The sequence below is a fragment of the Octopus bimaculoides genome, chromosome 14 (genome assembly GCF_001194135.2).
Source record: "Octopus bimaculoides isolate UCB-OBI-ISO-001 chromosome 14, ASM119413v2, whole genome shotgun sequence".
NCBI classification, from domain to species: Eukaryota; Metazoa; Mollusca; class Cephalopoda; order Octopoda; family Octopodidae; genus Octopus; species Octopus bimaculoides.
Genome location: NC_068994.1, coordinates 18,138,308 through 18,158,399, shown reverse-complemented (window position 1 = coordinate 18,158,399; position 20,092 = coordinate 18,138,308). Strand labels below are relative to the sequence as shown.

General features: G+C 35.6%; 1 protein-coding gene across 1 annotated transcript in view; it reads right to left on the bottom strand.

Moving 5' to 3' along the window:
- LOC106877636 (enolase 4) overlaps positions 1-18,552 on the bottom strand; it is an 87,240-nt gene extending 68,688 nt beyond the window's left edge. The window contains exon 1 of the mRNA XM_014926583.2: positions 18,430-18,552. Within this exon, the coding sequence (XP_014782069.1) occupies positions 18,430-18,528 (99 nt within the window). The 5' untranslated portion in view covers positions 18,529-18,552. The remainder of the gene's footprint in view (positions 1-18,429) is intronic.
- Positions 18,553-20,092: the final 1,540 nt, after the last annotated feature.

The following is a 20,092-nucleotide window of genomic DNA, read 5'->3' as shown; positions in this document are numbered from 1 at the left end:
TGTGTGTGTGTGTGTGTGTGTGTGTATACAATTGCAGCATGGAAGGTGTTTATAAGCCATTTAAAATAACACACAAAAACCGTTAGATTCACTTCAACATTTAAATTTAATTTGTCAAAATATTTTCGTCGCTTTGAGACTGCGACCTGTTCACTGACAAAATTCTGTGCTGCATCTCAGGATTTTGTGCAGCACAGAATTTTGTCAGTGAACAGTCCTTTGATTTATCGTGATTAATTTCTACCTCATATTCCTTCAGTGTGGTCCTGACTACTTCCATTTCTATGATGTCCAACTGCATGATAGTGATATCATTCACATATTCAACACATCTGTCTTGTATCTTAGCTTAAACAGGATGCCTCTTAATACCTCTAATTGACTTAGAAACAGCTGAACAATCAAAGCATGCAAGAGTTATGGGAGAAAAACTTGATAGATTAAGCATGTAATTTGAAATTATCCAGATTAACACTTAAAACAGAGCTGCATACAAAATATAAAGTAATAGACATTACTACTGTAACTGTCCAATAATAAGCTACAATTAGGATATTCTTAAATGGATGGTAAATGAATCAAACAATACAGAAAAAAAAATGTTACACACACACACACACAGACTGCATTTAGAATACACCACAATATCTGACATAGATTATATTTACCACAAATAAAGGGAGATAGGAGCCTTATGCAACAAGAAAACTTATATAAAATATCCTCTGTAGAGCTTCAAAAATATCAACTAAAGAATAATGAAAAACTAATACAAATGGCTGCAAAATACAAACAAAACATAAAAACTATTTATGTCTTTGAGGTAGAAATGATTTAAATATAGACAATGAAATAATGACCTCAGCACTCTTCAGATCATTCCTATGGATTTATATTAAGCAACTGATCATTCAGAGAAATTATAACAAGTTCCAAAAATGATACCTTGCTAGTTAGTTAGGTTAATATAGTTCTTTCTTATAACTGTTTGCTCACTGCCAGAATTATGTGAAGCTCAGAGTAGTAGCAACATGATATTCAGCTATTAAATTATGCCAATTTTCAAGAGTGAAAGGCAGTTTACTGCACTATGAAGTTGTACCAGCAATTAGTTTTAATTTCTCTACCCTCCAAAGAATACTTGTAATTATGTTGCCAAGTTAGCACAACTTCCCTAAAAAGCTATCTCGCTGCAATGTCAGCCACTGTTTCAATATCATAACCAGTTCTTTCCACTGAGACCCTTGCAGCACTTTGTACAGCTATTTCTGTTATTCCATCAAGCCATCTCGCCCTCTTCTACCCCTACTACTATTTCTGGGAGTGGTTGTTGGATTAGAGTTTTCAGGCACCTCCTCTATAGGGTCCAATCAGAAACACCCATAATTACACTTACTGGCTGGATTCCTAAATATGACCAACTGAAACTATGGATTTTAATCAACCAGCTTGCTCTCAGTCTACTCCTGGGTTTCCTGCTGGTTGGCTCTGCTTGAAGAATTTGTCTTCAATTCTTTCCTGTGACATCTTAATCACATGCCCATAGTACAGGAGCTACGATCCCTCAAATGGGTTTCTGAGTTATTCTTCTTATAAATTGTCAAGGAACTTTCTTACAGCTACAACTGACAATTTAACAGAAAAATCTGTTTAGAATGTTAATCTGCAACAGACAAAGTGGTCTGCCAGGAGTTAGTAAATAGTACAAAGATGGTGGGACAGTCTATCAAGAACAAATTGCAAATCTTACTACAGCCATTCAGTTGTCACCTTGGGCAAGCTAATTTTTTTCTACTTAGTTCAGGAGCACAAAATTGGATTTCCATAAATCTAATGAAATAATACCCACTAAATAAACATTCTTTCCAGAATGTGTGATCCAAGCACGTGTACATAAGTCAGGCATTGAAACTACAGTTCTAACCCCAAATATCTGGCTTTATCATCATCGTCATCATCCTCATTTAACATCCATATTCCATGCTGGCACAGGTTGGACAGTTTGACAGGAACTCGTGAGCCAGACGACTATACCAGGTTTCAGTATCTGTTTTGGTATGGTTTTTATAGATGGATGTCCTTCTTAATGACAACTACTTTACAGAGTGGACTGGGTACTTTTGACATGGCAACAGCACTTGCAAGGTCTGTTTTGGCATGTTTTTTTTTATGGCTGGATGCCCTTCCTAATGCCAACTACCTTACAAGAAAGGAGGGAAAAAAACATTACACATTTCTTTAAAAGTAAAACAGCTCCAGTACTAATCCCTAAATGACCTTCATCTGATCTATAAAAGTACAGTTAAATTATTACATAAAACTTACATATTTTCTACTCTCATGCTCAAAACAGAATGCACCATGTAGTAATTCATTTTACATCAAATTTATTCAATAAAACACTCAGCAATATTTTTGTTTTACTAGGTATTGTCTTAGCAAGAAATTAAAAGAATTCTTTGCATATATTTAAGAAGCCACTCATCTATCATTCTGCTAGACTGTCAAGATGAATTACAGCTTTTGTGTAGGTACATTCTAAACCCTAAGTATCAACCAAGCTGTTCCAATACTTTCCTATACAGCCACTATGTAAAGATATTTATAGAGTAAATTATTTTACTCTGAAACCGATATTTACATACATTTATCTTTCAAACAATTAATGTAATTTTAAATCTCTTACAACTAAGGTAACAGCTAAATGGATATCCAGTTGAGAGACACTTGAAACAGAAACCAAATTTCCTCCAAAATGCATCCTGTTTACTTGAAAAAAAAAGGGACATATTGGACAATGTAGCCCTAGGTATACAAAAATACAGAAAGGTTGCTACAAGCAGGCCTTTGACTTAGGATTAAACAACAACAAACTAGAAACCAGCATATATAGATTTCAACAACTTCTACATCAACAAAATATACAGAAACACTCCAGACAAGAGGACTAGCTCCATTGGGTCAATATGTAGAAGCTATAGTAAGTTATGACAAAGAAAAGAAATATTGAGTATTTTTAAATGAGTGGAAATGAATAATCACTATAATTATTTGCTAGTATTACAACACTACAGGTACGAGCTAATAAGGGAGCCTCTATAATGATGATCAAAGCTGCAAGAAATAGCAACAAAATCTCCTTTATACTATACCCTACTATCTTTTAAAAAAAGACATAGCGGGTAATATAGATCAGGAGACACTATTGCTGTGAATAAGATGAATTGAATGCCTTTGATCATGGATTTGTTTGATTAAGGCCAACTGGAGGAGGAAGAGGAGGCAGTATTTCCAAAGGACAATTAGAACATTATCATAAGCAAGGGCATAAACTCTAAAAATTTTAGCTTACCCAGTAATTCACTCAACCCCAAGCTCTGAATCATGCTGAAATCCATTTAATAACAAATCTTGAGGAATCAAGACTGATATGACTTTGTGAAGTAAGGCTGATGTAATATTTCTTGGCTTCAGATTTATACAGTGAAATATTCAATAAAGCATTTTCCCATTCAGCCTTTAGTTTATCCACCACCCTGGAATATTCAATGAGAGTTTTACATGCAATAAACTAATATATTTTCCAGTTTCTGCTGCAATTATCACATAAGATTGTATTGTCATTCCCATCAATGACATCATTGCTACTGTCATCATCATCATTAATAATGACAACAGTAACAATGACAGCAATGAAAACAATGAGATTTCAATGCCCCTTTTACTTATTATCTGGGTTGGACAGGTCTGCTACAATATTTTCAGTCAATTTAGTTCTTTTATCATCTCTTGGATGCTGCTAAATATTTTTGAGATCTGATTTGACTATTTGCAACATCTTTGGTCTTCCTCTGCCAAGAGTGCCCTCCCAGAACAGACAGCAATTTCAATCATTATCCATTCACATCACTGACCATATCAAAACAATTACTACTTTTACCATATACTTCCACACACTTCAATGGATGTCTTTAATGCCCAACTGCACTCTCAGATAACTTATGGCCAGCTTCACATGCAGGTTAACAGTGTACATCTGACAAGTGATGCTCATTTCTAACAACAAATCTTTTATCTTATACTTGTTTCAGTCATTGGATTGTGGCTATGCTGGAGCACCACCTTTGAAGGGTTTTAAGTCAAACAGACAGAACCCAGTAGTTATTTTTCTTTTCAAGCTTGATACTAATTCTATTGAGCAAGGACATAGACAAACCAACACTGGTTGTCAAGCAGTGGGAGAAGTGGAGACAAAAACAAACACACACACACACACACACTAAATGGATATCCAGTGAAGGAACCTCAATGCAGTCGATAGAAATAGAAGCCAAATTTCCTTCAAAGTGCATCCAACTTATTTGAAAAAAATGGGCATATTGGACAATGTAGTCCATGGTACACAAAAATACAGGATGGACTTCTTTCAGTTTCTGCCTACAAAATCCACTCACAAGGTTTTGGTCAACCCAGGACTATAGCAGAAGAGACTTTCTCAAGGTGACATGCAGGAGGACTGAACATGGAGCCATGTGGAAGAGAAGCAAATTACTTACCACTCAGCCCCACCTGTTCAATATCGTGTATCATTACCATGTGATATTATATTTCTCGCACATGCTTCATATAAGTATGCTGTAAAACATAGAGAGAAATCTTGTTGCCACTTAATTTCTATCTTTGTTTACTCAAGCTACTAATTAGTTCACCTAGCTATCAGAATCTATTAATTACATCTAAGGTACTGCCTATGATGTTCATTGATTAGCTGTTCTTATTGCTAACACTCTCGTGCATCTATCACACTGATAGCCTGGTTTGGTGTCAGTCTGCCAGAGATCTCATTGCATTTCTTTTAACCCATTTTTATGGCTTGAATACAGAATATTAAGTTTCAGGTAATTGCTTTCCTTATGTACAGCAATGCTACATGGTAGTGAAATATAGGCTATGAATGCAGAGGACATGTAAAGACTAGAAAGAAACCAAGCTACCATGCTCAGCAAATGTGCTGAGAGAAAAAAATGGGCATAAAAGGCATCGGATGTAGTGTGCAAGAGAGAAGACTGTGTTTGTTTAGTCATGTGAAGCATATGAGGACAGTTGCATAAAGAATTGGCAATCACTTCTTTATGAAGCTGAAACTTGTGGAAGAGGGAGACACAGGAAGATGTGGAATGAAGTAGTGAAGACCAACCTAAAGTCATTGAGCTGTATGGAGGAGCGGAGAAAGGACTAAGATGATTGCTCTACTTGAGAAAACCATCCATCACAGCAATGATAAGAACCTAAAAGCATATTGCTTATGTCTATGCCCTCGCATCCAATCTGTACCTGTCAAGTCTTCCCCACGACACATCTTTCTAATATCCATTCCTCCTTCACTCTTCTAACTATAACACTATTTACTGAGCTCCTGTAATTATATGGGAGTAGAACTGCACAAGCAAGCTTAAACTCTAGGGATAAAGCCTCAAGAACTATAATGAACAGAGGGAATGGTGAACAAAGGCATGAAGAAATCCTAACTCACTAAACTCATTGCCAAGCCTAACTTGGCTAATAGCATCCTCATTCATAATTTACAATAGTAGTCCTCAACTGGGGTCCATACAAGGTCTTGTTAAAATTTATGTGCAATAAATTAGTTATACTTCTACAATACACAAAATATAAAAATTTTTTAATACAATTCCTAATATTTAATTATAATAGATTTTTTAAAAAACATTGAATTGGTATGAAGGTCCAGTAGAGTAAAATAGGAATCAAAGGGGTCCATAAGCAAAAAATGGTTGAGAAACACTGATCTACAAGGCTCCCACAAGTCATTCATCTACAACTAGTTTCCTTAGCTCCCACTGGACTATAGAATAAGGGACTCTGTTGAAGGGCTTTTCCAGATAAGAATAGTAGTGTGACTTGTTTCCAGATAAGAATTTCTCTTGTTGTCTCGTTAGAAATAAGGAATCTGTGGTATCTCTGGTACAAGCTAAAAAGAACTGCATCCTATCCAAGTTAACCTAACATTGATCTTTGTTAAAACTTTCTCAACTACTTTTAGGACTTGGTCCATTAATTCAAGACATTAAAAATTTCTCCTCACATGCCCTTTGTTGTGATGATAATGCAGTTATGCCAGTTACTAAAAATAACACCTTCCTCCATTGTTTCTTTAACTAAGTAACTTGCCTATGTTATACATACTATTTTATAATATACATTTCCTGATAACCTCCAACATCTTACCAGCTATCCCTACTGGAATTTCTGCTTTCTCTGCTTTCATTTTCTTAATAGCCTTACTAATCATGCTAAAGCTAATCTTAGGATGGCCAGAATCATTAGTATACCAAGCAAAATGCTTTGCATCTTGTCTTTACATTCTGAGTTCAAATGCTGTCGAGGTCAACTTTGCCTTTCATCCTTTTGGGGTTAATAAAATATGTACCAGTTGAGTACTGGGGTTGATGTAATCGATTTGCTCTTTCCCCCAAATTACTGACCTTGTGCCCAAATTTGAAACCAATATCAACCTTCATTCATCAATCTCTAATTGTAGCTCTACTGAACCACTTTCATTTCACTGTCACTAAAAGTTGCAGACTTCCATTCTTCCAAGGCATGTCTTTTACTTCTTACTATTCTACTACCACCTGCTTCCTATTGGGATGTCTACTTCATCCACTAAACTGGTCACTGATTTGCATCAAGCTGTCCTAAGGAATGCCTAACTGTCGGTGGTATTTTAGTAAAAAAGCCAAACTCATTATCTTCAATTTGGTTTTCATGCATATCTTCACCTAAGATCATGAATGTCATGTAATAACTAAAAGAGTGTGATCACAAATGCAAGTGGCCAGAAACAGGATTCCTCCAAAGGACTTCTGGAGTAACAATAGGGTACATAGCTCTGATATCAGGGAGTCTCTCCAGGTCAAGCTGCTACTTTTCTGCATTAAGAGGTCACAGCTCCAGTACTATGGACATGTGATTAAAATGTTGCAGGAAAGAATCATGGGGCAAATTTTTCAAGCCAAGCCAACTGGCAACAGACCTAGTGGTAGATCAAGAATGAAATAGTTGGACAATACCCATTGTCTCAGTTGGTCATGCTTGAGAATTCAGCCAGTAAGTGTACCCACCCCCATGACTCACCCAGGAATAGTGGATGGAGAAGATGGATTTCCTTTCCTACATCTGAATAACCATCATCTAGTGTTGATTTGCAGCTTCATCTAACAGAGGGGCCTCTAAATTTTGCTAAAATGTGCTTAGTAGTATAACTTACTACTAAGCATGACTGGAATATTCAGAAACTGCTACATTGCATTTCTAATAATCAAATGCTTATTCTTTAAAATTATGTCACAGGGGCTTCACCAGAATGTTACTATTAAACAGTTGATTATGTAACTGTTAATCTATAGATATACCTGAGTAAAACTGATACAAGGTATCAAACAATGACAATAGGTATCATCATCATCATCATTTAGTATCCATTTTCCATGCTGGCATGGGTAATGGGTTAGACAGTTTGACTGGAACTGTAAGCTGGAGAGCTGCACAAGGCTCCACTCTGATTTGGCTTGGTTTCTACATCTAGATGCTCTTCCTAACACCAACCACTCCATAGAGTATACTGGGTGTCTTTTATGTGTCACCAGCACAGGGGCCTTTAATGTGTCACTGGCATGAATGCTTTTTATGTGTCACTGGCATGGGTGCCTCACATGTGCTACCATTACAGCTACCTTTAATGTGTCACCAGTACTGACCACACAACATAGCCAGGAAAATTAATTTGTGATAAACTATGACCATCTGTGATAAAATTTCATTCTCATCTGTTTCATTCTTCAAAATAAATAAATGAATGAGCAGCAAAATATCATTACATTGTAGATGTTAAAGGGATTACCTAACTACTAAAGTACTAAAATAAGTACTAAAAATGAAATGCCCCACTAGTTATTTACACAATAAAAATATATGGAATATTTTGAAGGTGTCCCTAAAATTGATCAAAAATCACCAAAAATCATTTCAAGCAGACCAATTATTTCACCAGATTATATTCTTTGAAATATAATATAAGAAATTTATTGACTCCTCCTCATCATCATTTAATGTCTGTTTTTCATGCTGGCATGGGTTGTTAGATGGTTTGACTAGAACTAGTAAGCCAGAGAGCTGCACCAGGCTTCAGTCTGATTTGGATTGGTTTCTATGGCTGGATGCCTTTCCTAATGCTAACCACTCTACAGAGTGTATTGGGTGTCTTTTACGTGTCACCAGCACAGGTGCCTTTTCTTTCTTACTCCAAATGAGATGTGTCCATGTGGCTGCCATATGATTTGTTAACTAAGCGCATGACAACTGTAGATGGCTAGCTGAGGTAATATTAAATTTGAAGAACACTAAGTACTACAGAGAACACACAGATTTACAAGTCAAAAATGAAATTAAGTTTAAGTTCCTTGATGAAGCCATTTCAATGTAATTACACCACTTGGAAAAAAACAGTGATAGCATGCAATCTTACTGCTCATTCCCTATAAATCTAAGATTTTGGATAAGGAAACCAATATGAAGTATGGGGTACCAGTGAATACTAGTTAGTGCACTAATATTAGCAAAAACAACTACTACAAATAAACATACCTTGTAAACAACAAGCTGTATCTATATACAAGGTCTTGTCTGTTGCTATTTATGTTCCATTTGATGTAATTACCATCTGTAGAACATTTAGTGAGTATGTTGCTATAACAGCATGGTAGTTCATGTGTTTCATATTTGAAATGTTGTATAATGTTCTTCAAATGAAAGCATTTCAACAGCCATATGTTGTAAAAAAGAAAGCTTAGCAATTTTACATCAGAAATTTTAATTTTCAACATTTAATGTGTAATAATATCAGTGTAGAACATAGGAAAACATGCCAAAATGACAACAAAGCACTCCAATTAGAACTTAAGTGATAATACAAAGGCTAGACAAAAGAATTCAATAATTAACCCTTTTGATTCCACCTGAGAATATGATTCATGAGATATTCTTAAAATCTCCTGCTTTGAAGTGTTTCTGTTTAAAGTAGGAAACTTATGACGTTCTAAATACAAACTTATCATCATCATCATCATCATCATCATCATCATCATCATCATCATCATCACCGTCATCATCATCATTCAATGTCCATTTCCCATGCTGGCATGCACTGGACATTTTGACAGGAGCTGGTAAACTAGAAAACTACACCAGGCTTCACTATCTGTTTTGGCAAGGTTTTTACAGCAGGATGCCCTTCCTAATGCCGACCACCTTACAGAGTGGACTGAGAACTTTTTACATGGCACTAGCTCTGGTGAGATTTAAAATATTAGGTGGCAGTAAGCTGGCAGAATCATTTGCATGTTGGGCAAAATGCTTAGCAGCATTTCATCCGTCTTTATGTTCTGAGTTCAAATTCCACTGAGGTTGACTTTGCCTTTCATCCTTTTGGGATCAATAAAATAAGTACCAGTTGAGCACCAGGGTCAATGTAATTGATTAGCACCCTCTCTCGAACTTGCTAGCCTTGTGCCAAAATTTGAAACCAGTATAGAAAAAATTAATTATTTTGTTAAATTTTTTTCCAAATTATTGATTGTATTTCAAGATTTATTGAAAGTAACTAACTAGCCTGCCATCAGTTATGACGACAAGGGTTCCAGTTGATCTAATCCACAACACAGCTCGTTAAATTAATGTGCAAGTGGCTGAGCACTCCACAGACATGCATACTCTGAAAATAGTTCTCAAGGAAATTCAGCCTGACACAGAAAGTGATTAAACTGGACCTTTCAGCATATTACATTTACAATATAGTCACAATAAAGCAACAACTAAAAGCATGACAGATTGGGGTCATTAGAGTATAATGTATATCCCAGATAAGGCACTGGCATTTTTGTACAGACTAGAAATAAAAGTAAACTTACTAGGAAACATAGAAGAGTAGAAACTAGAATTCCATTATATATTCATAATTCCATAAGGTTTGGTGCGAATTTAACCTTTTATCATTTAAACCAGTCATATCCAGCACAAATATTCTACCTGTTTGTTGTTCAAATGCCAGATCAAGTCTCTTACACCTATCCTACAATATCTTTCTAAAAATAAAACAATCATTTGATCAAAATCCCCAAATCATGAGATAATGCATGATTAATTCAAAAGAATGTGAAAATAAGCATTAAATTTGATAGAAAAATCTGAATGCTAAACTGTTAATTTTATTGTTTGTTTCAATTTTGCAAAAGGGTAACAAAATTGAAAATATATTTTCTGACATAAAATAAATTTCTTTTTTTTTCAAAATGAAACAAAACTAACAGTAAGATGGAAAATAATGTTTATTTTTGTAAACTTCCACTTCACTTATATTTGAAAAGTTTACTTCTACTTTTTTTAATTGCAAAATCTTTGATCAGATCCTCAAAATTATTCTTACATAATTCTGTTTCTATATTTAGTAAAGATAAGGTATCTTGAATATTATTTTAGCAATTTTTAAAGTGATTTCTTTTGTACTGTAAGCCATTTACCATTTCTGTGTGCCTCCTTCCCTTGATGCCCTAAGCGCATGCTTATTTTGCTTCTTGGTTAACTCTGACAAACAGACATTTTTTCTCATTTTCAATGACAACTGGGGAACAATACTATCATTAATTACAGGTTTGCAATAGATGAATCACCAGTTTATGGCATTTCTGCCATGAATCATTACAGAAAAATATTCTTAAGAATATTCTTGAAGAGTAACAGTTTTTCAGTTTTCTCATCCTTTAGTTCACTTCCTTTTGCTTGTGAAGGATGCATACATACAGGTGTGTGTGTGTTTGTATATTATCTATATATATATATATATATATATATATATATACACACATACATACATCCATACCTTTGTAATATTTATTCATTTTACAGGTGTTAGAGTATTCTATATCTGCAAGATTTGGTGTTCTTACTCTATAACAGCAGTTTTGCCAGTTCTGGAATATAAAGTTTCTATGTCAAGAGTTTTAATGAGTAAAACATCTTAGTTGTCTTCTAAATTCAAAGGAAAGTGTTATCCAAATATGCAACAAAACAGTAGCAGTCTTATTACATTGTAACTTTAATCAGCTCAGATCTAGCAAGCCTATACTTAGTTAGTGAAAAGATTAGGTCCAATTCACAGACCCAGGGCTCCAGATATGACATATTTCAGCCCAATTAAGAATCACACTGCACATTCCACCATCCTGTAGCTTATTGTATAAGGTGCATATCAGATGTTCTTTAGTGTCCTGTTTGCTCATGTATGCTTGTAGTTTTGTATTGCACTTGCTGGTGAATTGAAAAATAACTGATTCTACTCAGTTATTTTTCAAGAGAATGCAAAATTGCAGAAAAAAAACAGATGTTACTCAAAATAAAAAGAAGAAATACACTGCAAACATCATCATCATCCTTTAACATGCATTTTCCATACTGAAATGGGCTGAATGGTTTGGTCTGATTTGCTTGGATTCTATGGCTGGATGCCCTCCCTAACACCAACCATTTTACAGTGTATACTGGGTGCTTTTTACATGAAACCGACACCACAGTTAAAGTAAGAGAGACTGACTCAGTCACAATTCATCAGCTGCTGTTCTTTTATACATATTTCTGTAGTGATGTGCCTCTCAGCACAATATCAGGGGCTAATGAGGTTTTTCATATCAGTGCAATGTTGAGTGTATATGTTTTTGAATTCATTTAACCATAACAAAACAGAGACAGCGTTTTTATGATGGCATTATAGGTCTGTCTGAATTTTGAGGGTGACTGAACACTTAATATCAAAGACATCAAATTTTAGCACTTGCTCTCCTTGATCCTGGTAGTATTTGATTTGGAGTATTTTGGATGCAACATGCAACCTGATATGAAGTGTAATGATTAACCCCTTAGCATTTAAACCCATCATATCCAGCCCAAGTATTCTACCTGTTTTATATTAAAGCTAGCCATATCTTGTGTCTCACATCAAGCCTACAATCATATCAAAATCTTTGAAGCTATGAGATAATACAAGATTAATTCAAAAAGATATTTAAAAAAAAGCATTACATTTGAAAAAGCAATCTGAATGCTAAAGGGTTAAACAGGCTATATCCAGCCAAAATATTCTGCTTGATTTATGTTCAAACTGACCAGATCTAACCTATCTCACCTACCCTACAATGTCATTCTAAAAATAAACAATCTTATCAAAATCTCAAAGCTATAAGATAACGCATGATTAATTCAAAACAATATGAATAAATAATTTGAGAAAGTAATCTTAATGCTGAAGGGTTAAAGGAATTTCTGCATTAAATATCTTTTACCTTTCCCAACACAGTCCTTCTATGATCACATTATACAATGTATCCTTCTCTAAGATAATAAAGTGGGATTTGTATAAGATTTGGTTACTATTTCTAGCATATTGAGCATAGAAGCTTCCTATCTGGCTCATATGATTTTTGTAGTTTGCAGTGAAAAAATCTGGAAATGGTACAGATAAAACAAGCATACCATATTTAATGGATCTAATATATCATTTGTACACTGGTGTTGTTTTTATTTATTGTTTCTTTTTCTTTTGCATTTGCTAAATGTACTTCCTGTGAGTGTTTTTAAAATGTTCATGTAGGATTTCACCTTTTCTATGATCAACTCAACAATTATACCTTCAACTAGCAGAGTTTGGTCAAGCTCACACAAGAACTTCTCTGAGCTTGCCAGATCACTTATCAATAATTCTCGATTTATTAAATTTATCTCTACCTCTAGAGGGTGTGTCATAATTATCAAAATGACAATGAAGACCAGCTCCATTTGAGAGGAGGGAGATAATCTCAATATTCAAGAACTCTCTAAAACTGATATGCCATTAAGGAAAAGGACAAGCTTATTGTCTGGAGATAAGAGGATAGTCATGAACATATTTCTGATTCTGTAACCATCACCAGCATGACAATTTTCCAACCTTATTTCCAGTAGCCAAAGGATTTAGACTTCTATAAAACAGAGGAAAAGCATTTACGACCTAGGTAATTTGCATAATTTAAGCAAAGTATGGTAAGAGAACTAACTAAAAGTGGCCAATGCTCATATGCAACAGTTTCACCACGGGTATTGAACTTTCTTCCCCACACTATATTATATGTAGGTATCTACTCATATCCATTTACCACTACATCTGTACACTCAACTTCCTTTGAGCATATCTGCAACTTTCCCCTATTTTTAGGTATACTGTAATACATTCATCCATTTGGCATATAATCCTTGATGTTGAAAATGAAGCTTCACACCATATGTACATTTTATTAAAGTCAGCATAACTTGTCACAGCTACTTTGATATATTTAGAGAACATGAATGAAACCATTTTAACTCAATCGTGCATTTTTGTTTATTTTCTTCAGAATTTACAATTCTCAATGAATCCAAGACAACACTGAATTGAAAATAGTACTTTAATACTAGTATCAATGGCTATTTTTATCTATTTCTTCATTTAATGTCAACCTAAATTTTAACCCCTTGGAATGAAGGAACAAAATAAGAGGATGACTGAATGAATGAATACCATTCTGTATACTTCTTAACAACGTCACTATTCTTATCAAGTGAGAACTGTACATACACATGGACACACACACACACACACACACAAAATAGGTATACAATACACAGCTATTGAAAAAAATGGGAAACAGCATTGACTGAGCACTATAAAGAATGTCACATTTATGAAATATCAATATTGCTCTTTATATCTTGAAGTGAAAATTTTAATGAAGGCTGAACATTGGTTTCTTTATTATATTTTTGTTGATTATAGTTGTCCTTAACAAAATTATAATACGGATTCAGTGATACAGTTTGAGGTAATTCTCATAGCATCAAAAATTGAGTAGGAAAGAAAACAAAGATAGCAACAAATCACTTAAAACAAAACTTGTGTTAAGATTCCTTTTAGAGCAAAAAGTCTTAAAGAAATGCTAGAAACTTCAGAATTTAGTCTTGTATTTTTGGATTTACAATTCAAATCCTAGCAGATGCACTTTCTCTTATCCCTACTAAGTTGATAAAATAGCTAGCAATCAAATATGGTCACTTTATATGACTGTATCTAGAGCCTCCTTCAGTCATGGTGATGTTTAATCATGAACCTCCTTGATCTTCTTTTAATTTTGAGTCTCCTTTAATCTTGAACCTCCTTTAATCTTGAGTTTCGTTTGATCTTGAGCCTCCTTTTATCTCAAACCTCTTTTAATCTTGAGCTTCCTTCCGTTATGGCTTACCATAGGTTTCTGTATCTCAAGGTAGGTCTGGGTAAGATTCTGTGTGCGTGCGTGCGTGCGTGCGTGCGTGCATGCGTGCATGCATGCATGCGTGTGTGTGTGTGTAAAAAGACTAAAAGCGGCTCATGTCGGCAAGTCTCCTTTCTCCATGCTTCTGGATACAGAAATTGAAATCATAGCCAATGACCTGGTAAGTAAAGTGAGATTGCAACCAATCTGTATCAACCTTGCCTTTCCTTTGGGAAGGCAAGGTTGATACAGATTGGTGCCAGAGCTATTGCAGGTATTGCTATTAGAATGCAAAGAGCCAGAGCAGCTACCACAAGGCATCCAAACTGATGCTCTAATAGTTCCATCAATTCGAAAGATAAATTCGAAAAGATAAAAATCAAAGTTGACTTCAGCAACTTTTCACCACAAGTTACAGAGTCAGAACAAATAATTCAACCTATTCTATTAGATGTTCTACTGACTCTGCCAATGCCAAGCTAGATTCACTTGGCCTTGATGGGTTTTTTTTCTTATTTTGAATGCTTGCAATTTTAGTGTTATTCCCTGTCATTTGAAGTATCTGTGTACTGGATGTATGGTCTCAGACATGTTATGAGGTGTAATTTATTTGGAAGTTGAGCTGTTGAGATGCATTTTCTCCTGTCATCAACTTTATCATTGTTTTCCATGCTGGCATGGGTTGGACAGTTTGAGTGAGAACTGGATAGCCACTAGGCTGCACCAGGCTCCAATCTGATTTAGCAAGGTTTCTACAGCTGGATGCCCTTCCTAATGCCAACCACTTCAAGAGTAGTGCGTGCTTTTTATGTGCCACTGGTACAAGAGCCAGTCAGGCAGCACTGGCATCGACCATGTTCAGATGGTGCAACTGGCACGGGGAGCCAGTCAGGTAACACTGGCATCGACCATGACTACAATTTTGATTTTACTTGACTCAAAATAGGTCTTCTCAAGCACAGCGTATTGCCCAATGATTCTGGGGCACATTTAAATGGGTTGGTTATGTGACACTGGTATCGGCCCCAGCTGTGATGTCACTTTACTTGCCAAGTCATTGGCTATGATTTCGATTTCTGTATCTAGACAATATAAATACTATGTGCCAGGATGAACTTCTTTAGTTCTTATTATCATCATTTTAACTCTTTATGCTCTGTTTTCAAGATGCCCCTTAGATCAACTTTGCCTCTCATCCTTTCAGGACCAATGAAGAAAGTACCAGTTCAGTTCTTGGGTTAATTTTTCTTTACTCCTCACCACACACACACACACACACACACACACACACACAACTACCACCATTTCCTCTTGGTAAAGTAAATTTTATGTACTGAATATCATTAAAATCCTTAAAACTATCAACAGCAGCAGCAGCAGTGACAGCAACAGTGACAGCAACAGTGGTGGCAGCAGCAGCAATAGTGACAGTGGTGGCAGCAGCAGCAATAGTGACAGTGGTGGTAGCAGCAGCAATAGTGACAGTGGTGGTAGCAGCAACAGTAGCAGCAGCTGTCATCAGGTAATCTCCACATGTCTGAACTCAATTAGGGCCTTAGAACTCAAAAGGACCTTAGACTCAATTATGGCAGCTATGTGAAGCTGCTGGAGACTGTGGTCAATCTCTGGCTGGCTGGAGAGGGTTGCTACTGGAAGGACACATGTGTAACAGCAGGATTTGGTTCCTTGCCATACTGCTTTCTTGTTTCCTGTCTATGGAGTGATTAGTTCCTCAACCATTTACTATCCACAAAAATTAAGAGATAAAGACTTGCTCAGTGGATCAGATCACACAACTCCATCATAGAATAGACATATGTATTGCTTTTTAACATCACTTGTTTTTTGAGAACAGTGAGCTGGTAGAACTGTTAGCACACTGGACGCAGTGCTTAACAGCATTTCATTTATTTCTATGTACTGAGTTCATATTCTGCCGAGGGCAACTTTGCCTTTCATCCTTTTAGAGTTAATAAAATAAGTACCAGTTGATCGCTGGGTTGATGCAATTGACTTACCCCATCCCCTACCCTGGTATTACTGACTTTCTGCCAAAATTTGTAACCAATATTATTTGTTGTTTGAAGTAGAATGTCTGCCAGTCATCTATTTAACTCAAATAAAATTGGATTAGATAGAACAGATTCCATGTTCAAGAGAAATGTATAAAAATGCCAAATTCTTTGGTTTCATTTCTTTAAAATGTTGCCAAATTAAAAAAAAAAAAATCCAGTGTTTGATTCAACAACTGAAAATAGGGTAGGTCAACCTTGGTTGGGAAATGAAATAAGTGCAAGCAATAAACTATGAGTTGCTATGACAGAAGATTGTTTAGATTTAATATATAAACAGATTGTACAAGAAGAAATAAGTGAGTTCTTTGTTTACCATTTATTTTGTAAAGGGTTTTGTGAAACTGCTTCAGAATGTCTTGAGATATTATTAAAATATCTTTACATCTTTATTTACATTTCAGTAACTTAACTAAAAGTAAAATGAGCAAAATGATGTTTTCTTTTTCATAGGAAAAATGTTGTTGTGAAAACATTCCATCTCATCTTCACAAAAAGTTGGTTCATGCGATGTGGATAGCAAATACAGTTAGTATTGTAAATATAGCATTCCTTATGTGGACAGACTTTAGCAAAGCCAATATTTTCTTTCAAATGTAAGATGCAATGTGTGTATGTGCACTATTGCTCTCTTTATCTTACTCTCTAACTCACTCTTCTTTCTCATCCAACTGGGGTGTCCATGCATCTACTCTTACAGCAAGACATCTATCCCTACCCCTCAACACCTTGATGAATCTCTCATCAGCTGGGACAAAGCCACCACCCATCAATCTTCCACTGGGACAAAGCCACCACTACTCGACCCTCCCAGATGAGGGGCTTTTTGTCTTGCAAGATATGTGACAACTCTGTTAGTACATTATTTACATTTGATGGATATTTGTCCTCATCTTGTTTGTTGTTAACACAACATTTTGGCCGATATACCCTCCAGCCTTCACAGGTGTCTTGGGGAAATTTAAAACTTGGGTTCTTATTCCTAAGGTATTTTTCGATGTTGTTGTTGTTGTTGTTGTTGTTGCTGTTGTTGTTATTATTATTATCATTATTATTCAGGTCACTGCCTGGAATCAAACTCGGAATCTTGGGGTTAGTAGCCCGCACTTTTAACCACTACGCCATATGCCTGTAAGGCAATTATGGAGTGAATTTTAGGGCTTATAAATCTAATATTTTCCTATCCTTCCTTAATACTGGTTCCCATATGCTACTCATATCTGCACTCAGTCTGCTTAGGAGGTTGTTGTGACCTAACATACATGCTGCTTCTTTTAGCTTTTGTATTTTCCTGTGACACGAGGAGATATTGATAAATCGGGTATAGCTGATCATGTATGGAAAAATGGAAACCACCTCCCCCTGTGGGAAGTTAAAATAATAGAGAACACCACTGGAAAATACAAAAACTAGGTTCAAAATTTCACCAAGACACCTGATGAAGGCTGGAGGGTATATCAGCTGAAACGTGTTAACAATAAACAAGATGAGGACAAATATCTGTCAAATGTAAATAATATAAATAATGTACATAATTCCTCATCTCTTAAATATAGAACTGAACATTGTTAGTGCTGGTTCCATGTGAAAAGGACCCAGTACACTCTATAAATCTGAGTTTAAAATTGTCTGAATTTTTTGCTTAAATCCCAGCAATAGACCATCAAGTGTGTTTATGGGGAGAAAGATATTGAAAAACATCAAGACATCGGAGTGATACAGAAATGAGGAGGGTAACAAGTGGTTGTGAGATGTGCTAAAAATAATAGCTAAATAGCACTTAAATCACATACATGTTTTTACGTAATCATATGAATTCCTGTATATGGAACACATATTTGCAAAAGATTTTCTGAATATTCCCAAAAATGAAAAAAAGTTATGAGGGGTTATATGGAGTGCTTAAACCAGAATTCCACCAAAAAAAAATAGTGGAGCATATTGTTGTAATAATATCAGTCACATACCTCTTTAACTGACACATTTGGTGCAGGAAGAATCATGATTTCTTTGAATGTATTTAGTTTTCCTGAGGTTAATTTACCACAATGCATTAGGGTTACCATAGGAGTTGGTAGACGATATTTAAAATCCAGCTGAAGATATAAAAAACATTAATTAATTAAACAAATAAATACAAGAATCATTTTCGATCTGAAATTCCAGATAAAAATCATGAGTATAGAGCTCAGTGGTCAGGAGGTGACTCCAAATCAAGTCGCTACTTCTCGGAATTGAGAGGTCACAGTTCTGATACTATGGACATGTGATTAGAATGTTGCAGGAAAGGCTTGCAAAGTGGATTCTTCAAACGAAGTCAACTGGTAGAAGACCAACAGCCAGACTGAGAATGAGATGGTTGGATAATATCCATAATCTCAGTTCATTGTACTTGGGAATTCAGCAGGAAAGTCTAATGACAGTTGCTTCTGATAGGACCCTGAGGAGAAGGCTCCTGGGGACTCCACTCTCACAACCCTCCCAGGAATAGTGGAAAGAGAAATATGGATAGATGAGTGGATGGGTTATTGAAGGCATTCATCATCATCATTATTTAGCAGCCATTTTCCATGCTGGCATGGGTTAGATGGTTTGACTGGAACTAGTAAGCTGGATTCAATCTGTTTTGGCTTGGTTTCTATGGCTGGATGCTCTTCCTAATGCCAATCACTTCATAGAGTGTACCAGGTGCCTTTTATGTGTCACCAGCACAGTTGGCTTTTATATGTCACTGGCATGGGTGCCTTTTGCATGTCACTGGCACAGGTGCATATTACGTGTTACTAGCATGGGTACCTTTTACTGTCATTGGCAAAGGTGCCTATTATATGTCATAGGAAAAGGTGCCTCTTATTATTATTATTATTGAGGAGGCGAGCTGGCAGAATCGTTAACATGCTGGATGAAATACTTAGCAGTTTTTCACCCGTTGCTGTGGTCTGAGCTCAAATTCCACCAAGGTAACTTTGCCTTTCATCCTTTCGGGGTTGATAAATCAAGTAGCAGTGAAACATTAGGGGTCAATGTAATCGACTAATCCCCTCCCTCCAAATTTCAGACCTTGTATCTTTAGTAGAAAGGATTATTATTATCATCATTTTTGTTTTAGTCAAAGCTCTTTCATCAAACATTCTGTAACCTCTTCAACAACTCTTTATCCCACATGTCTCCTTTTGTTCTGCTTAATCTATTTTGTCTTTCTATGGTATGTATCCTTAGCTATGCAGTCATTTGCATGTATGTGTGTGCATGCATGTGTGTGTTGCATGTATGTGTGTTTTGTGTGCATGTATATGAATTTGCTTACTACACTGTTTGTACCCGTGTCTTCTATCTAGTTATTTTATTTATTTGGTTATTTTCTTATTTATTTGTTGCTGTTTTTTCTTTTTCATTTGGTCTTTAGTATGTGTACATGTAGAGGAAACACATGGGGTAAAAGAATCATTGAAGAGGTCACAGGGTATGTGACAAAGCTTTGACAAAGAAACTAAAATAATAATAATAATAATAATAATAATAATAATAATAATAATAACAAAACACCAGGACTTACAAATATATATAACATACAGAAAATTGCACTACTGGGCATTGCACACATCCTACGCAAAACACTTTCAATACAGT